At 47.6% G+C, this 14,688-nt stretch overlaps 1 protein-coding gene across 2 annotated transcripts; it reads left to right on the forward strand.

The window, feature by feature from the left end:
• Positions 1 to 6: 6 nt before the first annotated feature.
• Positions 7 to 13,004, forward strand: sncgb (synuclein, gamma b (breast cancer-specific protein 1)). Of its 2 annotated transcripts, XM_062475065.1 has the most exons (6): positions 7 to 317; positions 6,653 to 6,691; positions 7,069 to 7,196; positions 7,616 to 7,633; positions 11,283 to 11,321; positions 11,636 to 13,004. In XM_062475065.1, exons 1-6 carry the CDS (start codon positions 197 to 199, stop codon positions 11,639 to 11,641), a joined length of 351 nt encoding a protein of 116 aa, XP_062331049.1. In that variant the 5' UTR covers positions 7 to 196; the 3' UTR covers positions 11,642 to 13,004. The 2 variants fall into 2 exon arrangements, with proteins under 2 accessions (XP_062331049.1, XP_062331050.1); XM_062475066.1 differs by lacking the exon at positions 7,616 to 7,633.
• The last annotated feature ends 1,684 nt before the right edge of the window (positions 13,005 to 14,688 follow it).

Consider the following 14,688-nt stretch of genomic DNA (forward strand, 5'->3'; position numbering starts at 1 on the left):
TCTGTAAGCCCGCTGTGCAGTTCCCTCGCTTCTGCAGCACTATTGGAGGAGGAGTCACCGACACGCACGCACGCAGGCTCTCACACGGACACTCTCTCACTCTCACACACACACAACGTTTCTTGCACTCTCTGTAAGCACCATCAACCAGCAGGCCTATTTGGAGCAGGGGAGCACAGTAGTCTTCTAACCCAGGATGGATGTACTAATGAAGGGGTTCTCCATGGCCAAGGAGGGGGTGGTGGCCGCGGCAGAGAAGACCAAGGCCGGGGTAGAGGAGGCAGCTGCCAAGACCAAGGAGGGGGTGATGTATGTGGGTGAGTACTGCACTGTGTGCAACGTGTGTGTGCGTGGGTGTGCGTGCGAGCGTGCACAAGGGGTTTTACATCCTGCTGCAAAAAAGCTGCAACGTCACTTGCAAGTCACCTTTGTGTCCTGTGTATGTTTTTGTGAGTTTATGTGAGTGTGTGTCTGTGTGTGTGTGTTAGTGTGTGTGTGTTGGTGTGACGAGGGAGGAGGGGCCCCTCGGGTGTCCCAGTCTGGGACAGTGGTGAGAAGACAGGGGTGGGGGAAGGGGGGTTGCCAAGGAAGACTGGCAGAATACTGCAGAACTGGTGCAGTAGGAGAGAGAGGAGATGGGTGTGGTGGAAACGCGGATGGAGAGAGGAGAGAGGGTCTGAAAAAGAAAAGGTGATGAATAGAGACAGGGGCAAACGTACATTCAGCGAACGTAAAAACGTCTAGGAAACGGTGAAGGGAGAGAGGGGGAAAGGATGAAGAGAGGGAGGAGCAGGGAAGAGAGCAGGGAAGAGAGGAGAGAGACAGGCATGGAGAGGCGGAGGACATTGAGGTCGTGCACTGGGACTGCAGCACTTACAGATGCACCGTCAGACAGCACATAACAAGGCCGGCCTTCCACACAGAGACATAGAAGGTCTCAGTGTGTGGGCGTGCATGTGTGGTCGGAAGGAGACGCTAGTTGGGGGGGGGATTTCAGCGGCGTGTAAAAGAGTGCGTCACATTTCAAGGTTACCCTGTGCTGAACAGGCTATGGGAGAAGTAGGGAGGGGCGGGGTTGGGGGAATGGCGGGGGTAGGGGGGGGACGGGTCGGATAGACCACTGTGTGTCTGCAGAGCGTGTTGAACCCCACCTCCCCCCTCCTCCCAGCCTTAGACCCCTCTCATTCTGACTGTCAACATCAATCTATGCTGATCAGGCGCCATCAGACACACGGGCATAGAGGAATAACTGGATGGTGTGGGTTGTGTGTGATAAAATCATAAACGTGGATGTAAGTGACGGGGGGGATTGGGGCAAGGATCGGCTGAGTGCTGCCGCAATCTGCTCTCCCCTCCCCCATGTGTGTGTGTGAGACAGAGAGAGAGAGAGAGAGAGAGAGAGAGAGAGAGAGAGAGAGAGAGAGAGAGAGAGAGAGAGAGAGAGAGAGAGAGAGAGAGAGAGAGAGGATGAGAGAGAGAGAGAGAGAGAGAGAGAGAGAGAGAGAGAGAGAGAGAGAGAGAGAGGGGTGAATGTTGTTGCAGCGGGATCTGTTGGCTGGCGTGTCGTGCTTGATGACTAACTACTTTCCTATCCCACCGGTTACTGCATAAACCACAGAGAGAGAGGGAAGGAGGGAGGGGGGAGGGAGGGGTGGGGGAGGGAGTGAGAGGGAATGGGACGGGAGGATAGAGAGAGGAAAGATGAGGAATATACCGACATTGTAAAGCCTGATAAAGAAGAAACATGAGCGGGAGAGATGGCTTGAGAAGAGTGGAGGAGAGAGAAATGGTGGGAAGAGGAAGGGAGGGAGGTGTTATGTCATGGAGATGGGTGCTTCCAGCTTTGTGGATGAACAGATGGGCAGAGAGGGAGAAAAAGAGGGAGGGAGGGAGGGAAACCGAGTCAGAGGATAGGTGGAGGGTTGGTAGAGAGGAGGATAGGGGAACGTTTGTGGAAATATGACGGAGCCGTGTGGAGTGACGGAGAGGAGGAGGAGGGAGGAGGGGGACTGGAGGAGCCCTGGTTAACACTGACTGAAGGAGGAGGGAGGAGGGAGGGATAGATAAGGAGGAGGGGATCACTGATCTGAAGAGGATCAATTCTCTTCACACCTCCTGTGTCAAACCAACAGATACCACCTGCTGTATCTGTCAATACTGCAGACGTCAGCATAGCTAGATGTGCATGTGTGTGTGTGCTTGTGCATCCATGTGAATACAAACAATAGCAGTAATAAATAAGCAGAATTAATAAAGAAATTGAGTCAATTGAGTTAGAATACAAGGGGAAATCTTATATATGTATAGAAACTGTAAACAAGCAATGTGAACTGATCTCTTGTGAACCTGTGCAAAATGGATTTAAAAACAGGACAAAACAGTAGTAAATTAATGAGCTGTTTTGTGTGTTCAGTGAGGATATGTGTGCCCCTGTACATCTGTACATCTATGTGAGCCTGTGTGTGTGTGCCTGTGTGCGTGTGCCTGTGTGTGTGTGCCTGTGTGTGTGCCTGTGTGTGTGTGCCTGTGTGTGTGTGCCTGTGTGTGTGTGTGTGTGTGTGTGTGTGTGTGTGTGTGTGTGTGTGTGTGTGTGTGTGTGTGTGTGTGTGTGTGTGTGTGTGTGTGTGTGTGTGTGTGTGTGTGTGTGTGGAGGGGGAGGGGGGAGAAACAGAGTAAGGAGAATGCTCTTTTATGTGTCATGATGCACAACATCATTTCATAGGTCGTTGGCTCCAGAGGTCATTGGTTACAGATGTTTTCAACCCCCTCTGAAGAGGGAGTGGGGCAGTCCCTCCACCACAGTGGTAGTTTACTGGTGGGCCTCTGATAATAGAGAAACTATTCTACTCTAGCAAATTATCTGAGAATACATCATTTATACTATACTAGCTAGTTCTCCGGTAAGTACACAAACCCGAACACACCCACGCATACACATTCTGAGCATGCACCTGCCCCACATATGCATACATGCACACACACATATAAACACATGCACACTGTCAGTGGACAACCCCACTTTCTCTTGCAGATATTTCCTCTAAAACAGAACAACTTATCATTTGTAGCAGATCTGAATGTGTGTGTGTGCATGTGTAAATGTATATGTGTACCTGTGTGTGAGTGTGTGCAGGGTGTGTGTGTGTGTGTTTGTGTGTTTGTGTGTGCTTTCTGTGAGAGAAAGATGGAGGAATAATAGAGAGAGAGAGTAAGAGAGAGAGGAGGGAGGGAGGGCTGGGTTTGTCACTACCTCTACTATCTTTCTGTCTTCATCCCTCCATCCAGCTGGTTACATAACTACAATTTAATCAGCCTGTGTTCATAGCGTAAAGAGCATGCGTGAGAGGGGAGGGGGCAGAAAATAGTAATACTGTTTTCATAGGCTGAGACCAAACTGCAGCCATGTTACATTTACATGTATTCATTTAGCAGGCGCGTTTATCCAATGCGACTTCCAAAAGAGAGCTTTACAAAAGTGCATAGGTCACTGATCATAACAACGACATTGGTTACCCCAACATTGCGGGTAACCAAAACATGAACCATACATTGTGAAAACCAAATAAGTGCCAATGGCCAGAACCACAATAGCATGTAGTTAAACAAGTTACAATTAAACAACATGAACCTCAAAAGTGCAAGAGTGTACCTGTAGAAAAGCAAGCAACAACTAGAGAGGGTACAATTTCTGGGGAAATTGTAGGGTGCATGCTTGCGTCGGTTGCACAGGGGTCCGTTTTTGAATGACATTTTTACAACAGATTTCTGTATATTTTATATGAAAATGCATACTTATTATTTATAAAGATTAAATAGATTTAAAAGCATTTTTTTTTGCTGCTCATTTACAACTGAAAATACGAGTGAAGTGTAGAATGAAATAGATGTCTTCTCATTTCCCCTGCAAGAGGCAGCCTCATCGTTGAATCAAAACGAATAAATTTGGCAGACCGGTGTAAAAATGGACCTAATCTCTATGACTTAAACGTCCTTTTAAGTTTTTCCATTCTCGTGATATTTTCAGGCATGTAGCCTACTCATTGCATTCATTCATTAATAAAGAACCCCCTTTGAAGATTATTCTACGACGTTACCCGGCAGTAGAAGATGGAATCGCGATTCAGACAGTCCCATCTGCTAACTGAAAATATGCCCCCCAAAACGTAAATAAGCTTGACATTTATTTAGTGGAAAATCGCTCATTCATAAAAAGCTCACTGGTAGCGATCATTGTCAGTAACAACGCAAAATGCGACATAGCCCTGTGTGGAGAAGCTGCCCCGTAGTGATGGGCATTCCGGCTCTTTTTCGTGAGCCGGCTCGTATGGCTCAGCTCACCAAAAAGAGCCGGCTCTTTTGGCTCCCGAACGGCTCTTTAAAAAATACATGTTTTAACTATGAATTTGACTATGATGGGTGTGAAAACAATTTGAATTAAATTATGAAATGAAATCATACTCGACCGTAACCACATATCTTTAAAAATGCATTGATTTGTCATGGCTCTCCTTTGAGTTTTGACTGGCCCTCCCTCATGCAGGATTGACAGGAACAGAATGTGAGGATGATCGTGTGCGCCTTTAAGCCTACAAGTATTTTTTTGTTGTTCTTTGAATTAGTCAATTATTTTAAATACAATTAAAATTCATTATTTCATAATAATTTAGTTTTTATAGGCTGTATTAATCTATTAAAAATAGAGTCGGCTCTTCAGATATGCGAGCCAGCTCCCGACGTTCACCTTCAAGAGCCGGCTCTTAGAGACGGATCTGTCGCGAACGACCCATCACTACTGCCCCGGTAAATTGTACTACTACGGTACAGTACTAGTAGACTACTGCTGTGTTCGTCTTGGTAGCGATTGCGTTGGTTGAATTGTATTTAACGTTCCGTTGTACGGTTTAGGCTGAAATAAATTATTTTCATGAACAGATTGACAACGTTTAGGCTGTGGCAATGAAGTTCAGGTTAGTAGTTAGATAGACTTTTGATTTAAGTAAGGGGAGTGCCGAACATGTTCTGTCGCCGTTTGACTTCCTACAGCTGTGTAGATGTTTTTGTAGTGTCTCGTGTAGGCTACAGCGTTGCAGTGAGCAACACTGGTTTGAAACCACAGGTAATGATCATTTCACCCACAAATCGTTTACTTGTAATGTAATGTCATAATAAATCCTACAACGAAAATGTATTTGTGAGGAATGTTTATTTTAAAGATTGAAAACAGATGCATCATAGACCACTGTATGTGTTGCCCGGGCAACAGAGGCTAATGTCATGATGCTAATGCTTCAGTGAAATAGTAGACAACCGTTTCCAAAGGTAGATGTGGGCCTACTTCCTTAATAATATCAGCTAATATTGTACATTACATTTCATAATTGTGTTTCACATCACAAAGTAAAATGAGTAAATAGTTATCACCCTGGCCTCTTTGCTTGTGGCGTTCCTGCAGCTGCCTTGCAGTAAAGCTATAGTTAGCCTAGCTATCCCCCAAGTTAACAGGTAGTCACGCGTGTTTTCGTGACGTTAGTGACGTAGTGACGTTAGTAACGTCAGTGACTGTGGATAGCAAATTAGCCACCGTTAGCTTCACTTTTCACCACAAAAACGCAATTTCTACTTAAACCATGCAACGGAAAGTAAATAAAAATACAACCAACGCAATCGCTACCAATACGAACCTTTTGACACCGCCGTTGTGTATGTAGTCCAAATATTGACTGATCCTTAGGGGGGCGAAAATAAACAATAATAAATAAATATATACGTGAGAGAACAAAGGTTGTGCTCTCGCCGAAGGCTTGAGCACACCCAATAATATATTTCACAACGAGTACAGTAATTTTAAATCAGTTACAACTAACCAACAAGAGCAACAAGTCTCTCAATAAGAGTCATTTGTGATCCTGGAGGAAACTAACATCAGGTCCAGCCAAGCATTCCTAAGTACCGTTGTACCTACTCCAGGAACAAGTGCGTCTTGAGCCTTTTCTTGAAGGTGGGGAGACAGTCAGTCATGTTCCAGTTATTGCATGAACGATATGATTATGGTTTGGTTTGTCTAATACAGACATGTACTATTTGTGTACAGTAAGATGTGATGTGTACAGTATGATGTGTACAGTATGATGTGATGTTTACAGTATGATGTCATATGTACAGTATTATGTGTACAGTATGATGTGTACAGTATGATGTGATGTGTACAGTATGATGTGATGTGTACAGTATGGTGTGATGTGTACAGTATGGTGTGATGTGTACAGTATGATGTGATGTGTACAGTATGATGTGTACAGTATGATGTGATGTGTACAGTATGATGTGTACAGTATGATGTGTACAGTATGATGTGATGTGTACAGTATGATGTGATGTGTACAGTATGATGTGTACAGTATGATGTGTACAGTATGATGTGATGTGTACAGTATGATGTGTACAGTATGATGTGATGTGTACAGTATGATGTGTACAGTATGATGTGTACAGTATGATGTGATGTGCCCAGTATGATGTGGTGTGGTTTTGACTTCTAAATTTAAGATGTAATATTTAATATATAATAATGATTACAATCACGCTAGTTTAGATTTATTAATAATTATAATCATGTTCTTTTAGATAAATAACCCTTCTCTCTTCTTTTCAGGCTCGAAGACCAAGGAGGGGATGGCGTCTGGAGTAAACAGTAAGTAAAGACACAAGTGTGTGTGTGTGTGTGTGTGTGTGTGTGTGTAAATATGAGTGTGTGTGTGTATATATGAGTGTGTGTGTGTGTGTGTGTGTGTATATATGAGTGTGTGTTTGTGTGTATATATATGAGTGTGTGTGTGTGTATATATGAGTGTGTGTTTGTGTGTATATATATGAGTGTGTGTGTGTGTGTGTATATATATGAGTGTGTGTGTGTGTGTGTGTGTATATATGAGTGTGTGTTTGTGTGTATATATGAATGTGTGTTTGTGTGTATATATGAGTGTGTGTTTGTGTGTATATATATGAGTGTGTGTGTGTATATATATGAGTGTGTGTGTGTGTGTACTAGTAACCTCTCTCATGTCCCAGTGGCAAACAGAAACAATGAGCAGGCCAACATCGTGGGCGACACAGGGGTTGCCGGGGCCAACGACATCTCACAGGCGACCGGGGAGGGAGTGGAGAACGTTGCTGCTTCGACTGGGATGGTCAACCAGGTGAGTCCTGGTTGAGGGTGCAGATGTCATCAGATTGCAATGCTCCTGTTCACCAGCAGGGGGGGCTCCTCCACAGGCCTGAGGGCCGCCAGGCGTCTCCTCCGGGATCAGCCCTCCAGACACACACCGCATCGTCTCCCTGCCTCACTCACACACGCAACGCCTAACTATAGACAGTCCACTGTAAACCGCACAGAAATATCCTTCAGATCACAGTGGGTGTGTCCTCTCCTGCTGTGCTGCTGTAACGCTGTGTGCTGTGCACTGTTTATTGTGTAGGTTTCTGTCCCTGCTTCTGTGTTGTGTTGCAACGTGTTTGTTGTGCTGTTGTGTTGTGTTGGAATGTGTGTGTCGTGTTGTTTTGTGTTGTGTTGTTAACCAGTTGTTGTTGTTGTTGTCTCTCTGTGTTGCCCTGGTAGGAGGAGCCAGTATACGAGGTGCCTATTGGACGGGAAGGGGAGGGTCATAGCTTATTGGTCAACATGGCTTGGGAGGGGGTGAATGTATTGCACGTCTCAATCTAACCGCAGTTCCTAACAGCACGCCTCACAACACGAGCGAGCATCTAGGTCCCAGAAAGTCCTCTCTGCCCCGTACTACTCCATTACACCCTCCACTTCCACCCCCCACCCAGCACCGTACCCACACAGCCATGGTGGCCGCGTGTCAGGACGGTTCTGGAAGCTTCCTTCAGCAGAAGCACATCAGTTGAGGGGGAATTTCTGAGCCCTCACGCTCCCTCGCTGGCAGGAGGCTAGGACTGTCCTGGATGGACACCAAACCACGTGTAGAACCTTCCAGACTCTTAGGACCAGCCTTTCAGCCATGCTTGTTCTTCCTGTCTGCATCTGTCCATGAGCATGCAGCATGTGTCCCCCTGGTAGTGTTCCCCTGGTAGTGTTCCCCTGGTAGTGTTCCCCTGGTAGGGTCCCCCTGGTAGTGTCCCCCTGGTAGGGTCCCCCTGGTAGTGTTCCCCTGGTAGTGTTCCCCTGGTAGTGTCCCCCTGGTAGGGTCCCCCTGGTAGTGTTCCCCTGGTAGTGTTCCCCTGGTAGTGTTCCCCTGGTAGGGTCCCCCTGGTAGTGTTCCCCTGGTAGTGTTCCCCTGGTAGTGTTCCCCTGGTAGGGTCCCCCTGGTAGTGTTCCCCTGGTAGTGTTCCCCTGGTAGTGTCCCCCTGGTAGGGTCCCCCTGGTAGTGTCCCCCTGGTAGGGTCCCCCTGGTAGTGTTCCCCTGGTAGTGTTCCCCTGGTAGTGTCCCCCTGGTAGGGTCCCCCTGGTAGTGTTCCCCTGGTAGGGTCCCCCTGGTAGGGTCCCCCTGGTAGGGTCCCCCTGGTAGTGTTCCCCTGGTAGTGTCCCCCTGGTAGTGTCCCCCTGGTAGTGTTCCCCTGGTAGGGTCCCCATGGTAGTGTTCCCCTGGTAGTGTCCCCCTGGTAGTGTCCCCCTGGTAGGGTCCCCCTGGTAGTGTCCCCCTGGTAGGGTCCCCCTGGTAGTGTTCCCCTGGTAGTGTTCCCCTGGTAGTGTTCCCCTGGTAGTGTCCCCCTGGTAGTGTTCCCATGGTAGGGTCCCCCTGGTAGGGTCCCCCTGGTAGTGTTCCCCTGGTAATGTCCCCCTGGTAGTGTCCCCCTGGTAGGGTCCCCCTGGTAGTGTTCCCCTGGTAGTGTCCCCCTGGTAGTGTTCCCCTGGTAGTGTCCCCCTGGTAGTGTCCCCCTGGTAGTGTTCCCCTGGTAGGGTCCCCCTGGTAGTGTCCCCCTGGTAGGGTCCCCCTGGTAGTGTTCCCCTGGTAGTGTTCCCCTGGTAGGGTCCCCCTGGTAGTGTTCCCCTGGTAGTGTTCCCCTGGTAGTGTTCCCCTGGTAGTGTCCCCCTGGTAGTGTTCCCCTGGTAGGGTCCCCCTGGTAGTGTTCCCCTGGTAGTGTTCCCCTGGTAGTGTCCCCCTGGTAGTGTTCCCCTGGTAGTGTCCCCCTGGTAGTGTCCCCCTGGTAGTGTTCCCCTGGTAGGGTCCCCCTGGTAGTGTTCCCCTGGTAGTGTTCCCCTGGTAGTGTTCCCCTGGTAGTGTCCCCCTGGTAGTGTTCCCATGGTAGGGTCCCCCTGGTAGGGTCCCCCTGGTAGTGTTCCCCTGGTAATGTCCCCCTGGTAGTGTCCCGTGGCTGCGCAGCAGGTCCCAGGGACTGGGTGACTCTGTGACTCCACAGCATTTCAAACACAGGAAACGAACACGTGGAACAAGGAGCTCATCTTTGAGGGGGACAAACGCTCACTCGTTTTTAAACACCTGCTGACTCTCCACAGAACTTTATTGGTCTGTCACTGGCTTACACTGGCAGTACTGTCTAAGTTTAGGATCTGCATGAAAGGGAATTATATGTCTCGTTCTAGTCATGTCATAGAGAGAATTACTGTCCAACCTGCTGGAGAAGCCACAGGGTCTCCTCTACAGGTGACTGTGAAGGGTCACCCTCTCTCGTCAACTGCATGTCCCGGTCCTAGCTGAAACTGTTTCACCAGTGTGTAGCTCCAGTAGCGTTCTGCTGTCTTTTGGGTATGTAATGGCCTCAAAGCCCTCTGATGTTCATCAGCCAGCTAGCTCAGAGCCAACGGTGTCCCCAGCGTGAGGGCAGAGTTGCCCGCCATAGAGCATCCGTCTGCACAGAGCATCGCATATTCCCCTGCAACGGTCTGGGCTGCAAAAGACCAAGATCACATGTAGCTGTTGTGTACAGTGACTTCAGAAAGCATTCCCACCCCTTCAGTTTAAGCACATTTGATTGTGTTTTGGATTTTATTGTAAATAGATGAAATTGACATTTTTGCCCATTAATCTACACTCAATTACCCAAAATGACAAAGTGAAAACCTTTCTTTTTATGTTTGGAAACTCATGGACAATCAAAAACAGAAATCTCTCATTATATGAGAGTATTGTATTCATACTTTTCATTGTGGCACTCTAAATTGTGGTCAGGTTTTTTACGTATCCTTCAGATGTGTCTAGAACTTGATTGGAGTCCACCTGTGGCAAACGGAATTGATTAGACATAGTTTACAAAGGCACACACTTGTGTATATCAGGTCCCTCAATTCACACCGCATGTCAGGACAAGAACCAAGTCATGAAGGGACTCTGTAGACCTATGTGATAATATTGTGGCAAGGCATAGATCATGGCAAGGGTATGAAACAATTTCTAATGCTTTGAGTGTTCCCAGGAGCACAGTAGCCTCAATAGTTGTGAAATGGAAGAAGGTTGGAACCACCAGGACTCTTCCTAGATGTGGCCCTCCGGCCAAACTGAATATCAAGAGGAAACTTGGTCAGGGAGGTGACCACCCAATGGTCTCTCTAAGAAACGACTCTTGAGTAAAAGCATATCACATCCCGCTTGGAGTTTGCCAAACGGCATTTAACCCTTGTGTTATCTTCGGGTCATTGTGAACCTTTGGGTCATTGTGACCCGAAGGCAGCACAAGGGTTAAAGGACTCTAAGAGCATGAGGAAAACGATTTTCTGATGTGACGAGACAGAAATGTTACTCAGACGCAGAACTCCAAGAGTTGTGTCTAAAGAACACCAGGCACTGCTCATCACCTGGCTAACACCATCCCTACGGTGAAGCATGGTGATGGCAGCATCATGGGGCTGCTTTTCAGTGGCAGGGACAGGGAGAATGGTCAGGACTGACGGAAGGATGAATGTATCCATACACAGAGAGGTCCTGGAAGAAAACCTGCTCCAGAGAGTTTTTGATTTGCAAACATTTTCAAAAAAGATGTTTCTATTGTGCCATTGTGGGTAACTAAGTGTAGATTCATGGGAAACAATGGTCAATCTGATCCATTCCCAAATTCAACTACTACACAATAAAATGTGCTGAGGGTGAAGGAGGTTGAATACTTTGTGAAGCATCCAGCAGTGTGAAGCATCCAGCAGTGTGAAGCATCCAGCAGTGTGAAGCATGGGCTCTCCCTCTCATGATGCTCGTGGCTCCTGTCTTCTCATCTCTTTGACAGCAGCCTCTCTCTTGCCCACATCTCTTGTCCTTCCTTCTCCTTCCCTCTGTCCCTCCCCTCCCTGCTTTGTCTGTCTCATTTCCCAGGGTGACTTTGGAGGGATGGAGGGTGGAGAAGGAGGACAGGTAAGCTTGAAACAGGATGAACGTTTTTCTCTATGAGCTCATGTAGGGATTTTGTCGAATGATCTAATATCTCTTACTCTCTCTCTCTCTCTCTCTCTCTCTCTCTCTCTCTCTCTCTCTCTCTCTCTCTCTCTCTCTCTCTCTCTCTCTCTCTCTCTCTCTCTCTCTCTCTCTCTCTCTCTCTCTCTCTCTCTCTCTCTCTCTCTCTCTCTCTCTCTCTCTCTCTCTCTCTCTCTCTCTCTCTCTCTCTCTCTCTCTCTCTCTCTCTCTCTCTCTCTCTCTCTCTCTCTCTCTCTCTCTCTTCCCTCCACCAGTACTAGATGTCTCTGGGAGCGCCGGTCCCGCCCCGCCTCGCTGTACCAGACTCCAGATGTTCAACATATTTTTTGTGACTTTATCGAACCAAAACAAAAACAGACTCTTCCAGATGCCCCCTACCCCGTCCCCCTCAGTCCCCCTGCCTTGTTCATCCGCACCCCTCCCCCCTGTGTTGATGTTGTCATGATATTGTCCCTAGTGTTGTTGTCACCTTAGTCCCTACATCTAATTCCCTATAGGAAGACCTGCACACACACACACACACACACATTAACAAGCAGAAACAAACACACTAACACACACACACTCGAATCAAAACACATACGTGGTCCAATAGATGCATTTGAATGCACACACACATGCCAGAAAAAAACAAATTCCAAATGGCATCCACAAAACATATACATACAGTCACACACATACAGTGCAATACTACCAGAGGCACACACGAAGGGCAGATAAGGAACTAATAGTTTGCCTGCTTAGAGAAGAATGTGTGAGTGTAGTTTGTGTGTTTGTGGAGAAGTTAGGCTTCTGTATGGTGATGCACGAACACAACAGAAAACATGCAATCCACTGTGTGACTGAGACAAGATGGGAGACAATGTGTTTGTGTGAAGGTTTGTGTGTGTGAGGGTGTGTGTGAGGGTGTGTGTGTGAGGGTGTGTGTGTGAGGGTGTGCGTGTGAGGGTGTTTGTGTGAGGGTGTGTGTGTGAGCACGTGTGTGATGGTGTGTGTGTGAGGGTGTGTGTGTGAGGGTGTGTGTGCGAGGGTGTTTGTGTGAGGGTGTGTGTGTGAGCACGTGTGTGTGAGCACGTGTGTGTGAGGGTATGTGTGTGAGAGTACGTTTGACTTGTCAGGTAGAGGGCCAAAAGGAAAGTGCTCTTTGAATGCTGCTGTAGGGTAATGTGCAATTAAAAGATTTAGTTGATATGTGTGCGTGTGTTTGTGTGTGTGTGTGTACTTGAGCGTGTGTGTATGACTGTACATTTAGAATGGTGAATCCCGTGTCTCAGTCAGACAGCCAATAAGCAGTTCATTTAGCTTAGTTAGGCCTAGAGTGTGTTTGATGTAACAGGGTAATATGTCCTCAGACACACCAGACAGCAATACACGTTCTAATCATACACGTTCTTATACTCCGTGTCCCTGTGTTGGACCTGTTTCACGTGTCGGACTAAGAGAAGGCTGCAGTTACACACACACCAGCCGAAGCAATACACACACTATGACTTTGTCTAGTCTTGGTTTGGACCTGGTTCTAGCCTAGGTCTGTGGTTGGATAGGTAGGTTCTCAAGAGAAATAAATCCCGGGTACGATACCAGATTCCTGCATGGAGTTATTTGTGAAGTTTGTGTCCATTTCGTAAAAATAATGTGACAAGCAATATAGCTGTCAGTTCGAGAAGTAGGCCAGTGTAGAGTTGGAGCGGAAGCTGATGGATGGATTCCATCTGTGAAACAATGCTATGCTACTATGCTATCTGTGGCATGCTGGGAAATGTGGTATTCTATTGTATTCACACTGAACCACACCACTCACACCCCTCATTGGTCTGGACTTCAGCTGTCCTGGCCAGTCAGACAGGCCCTCTGCCCTGTCAATCTCAGTGTGTCCCGCCCCTCCCTGCTACTCGTGTCTGCTTTTGATGAAGAAGTGTCCCATTGTCTGTGTGTGTGTTGGAACAGGTCTGGCCAGCATCAAGGTGTGCGTGTGTGTGTGTCTGAAACAGGTCTGTGTGTTCTTTCTTTGAGGCCAATGGAAACTGATGACTGCATGTTGCCTTATCCAGCAATCTAATATTCACACACACACATATGCACATGCACACACAAACACACGCACACACATGCACAAACACGCACGCATGGACATCCCTCCACATATGCACACACTGCCACACATGCTCACATTCAAACATACCCACAACTCCACACACACACCTCCCACACGAACACAGATGCACACAGACACATACACCCTACTGCACACAATCACGCACCATGTTTAAGTTGGCATCAAAGCAGACTCGCTGATTTTATAAACTACCTGTGAAATAAAGATGGTTTTGTTGAAATCCAACATTTTGTGTCAAGTCTTAATTTCGCCCGCTAAATTATCAAAAGGGCTGTTCTTTCTCTAAATAGAGATGGATGTAACTGAGGTTCACAGGAAGACCACACCACAACTATCAACTGCATCTTTTACTTTTCTGGTGTTGGTTGGATGATTGCATCTGACTGGAAGGTGCATGCACCTAGGATGGAGTCTTCATCCCTGCCAAGAGGCAGCTGGTCTTCCAGATGGTTCCTTGTACAGAAGTTCTCCGTCCCTCCTGACGTCATCAGTCTGGCAGCTTTCACTCACACAGGAACCAGGACCAGACGGACTTCAAGGACTCAAGACATCAGGTCCAGTGACCAAGTTGGCCAAATGATTCACACTGACTGTGCCTGTGTCACCTCTCTGTCTGTATCTGACACACCTAGCACATATGTGCCTGTATCTAACATACCTGAATCTAACATACCTGTATCTGATATACCTGTATCTGATATACCTATATCTGATATACCTATATCTGATATACCTAATGCACCTGTGTTTATCAGATTTTCAGTTTGAAATTCATGCCACAGAGGTGGATGTAGTCCTGGCTGTGACAGAGACAACAGCGTGAGCCCGGCCGGGTGACATGTGTGTGTGACAGGGTCATGCTTTACTGTTCCAGATAACATGGTTCTCTCCTAGGCTGTGCACATCAGCCTGTGACCTGTGGAAAGTACAATCAAGGTGTGTCAAACTCTGTACCTGTATAGGTATGGGGTCACTCCCTCGCTTGACATGCTGGGAGGGGGGAGGGCGGGGCTGGTGGGGGAGGGGCTGGTGAGGGCAGAGTCTGGGGTCAGGAGGTGTCTGACTGGCATCCCCAGGGGGAACAGAGAGGACAACAGCTCTCACCCTTCAGCTCCAGTGGTGGCTGGATGTGATTTAGGATCCTGCGGGGTGCAGTCAGTAAGAGTCAGTCAGTGACATTTTGCCAACTGT

Source organism: Osmerus eperlanus, chromosome 12 (assembly GCF_963692335.1).
Source record: "Osmerus eperlanus chromosome 12, fOsmEpe2.1, whole genome shotgun sequence".
In the NCBI taxonomy this organism is placed as follows: Eukaryota; Metazoa; Chordata; class Actinopteri; order Osmeriformes; family Osmeridae; genus Osmerus; species Osmerus eperlanus.

Coding starts and splice junctions, on each gene's coding strand:
- sncgb (XM_062475065.1), top strand. CDS start 197: ATGGATGTACTAATGAAGGGGTTCTCCATGGCCAAGGAGGGGGTGGTG. Junction 318..6,652: donor GGAGGGGGTGATGTATGTGG/GTGAGTACTGCA, acceptor TCTTCTTTTCAG/GCTCGAAGACCAAGGAGGGG. Junction 6,692..7,068: donor GATGGCGTCTGGAGTAAACA/GTAAGTAAAGAC, acceptor CTCATGTCCCAG/TGGCAAACAGAAACAATGAG.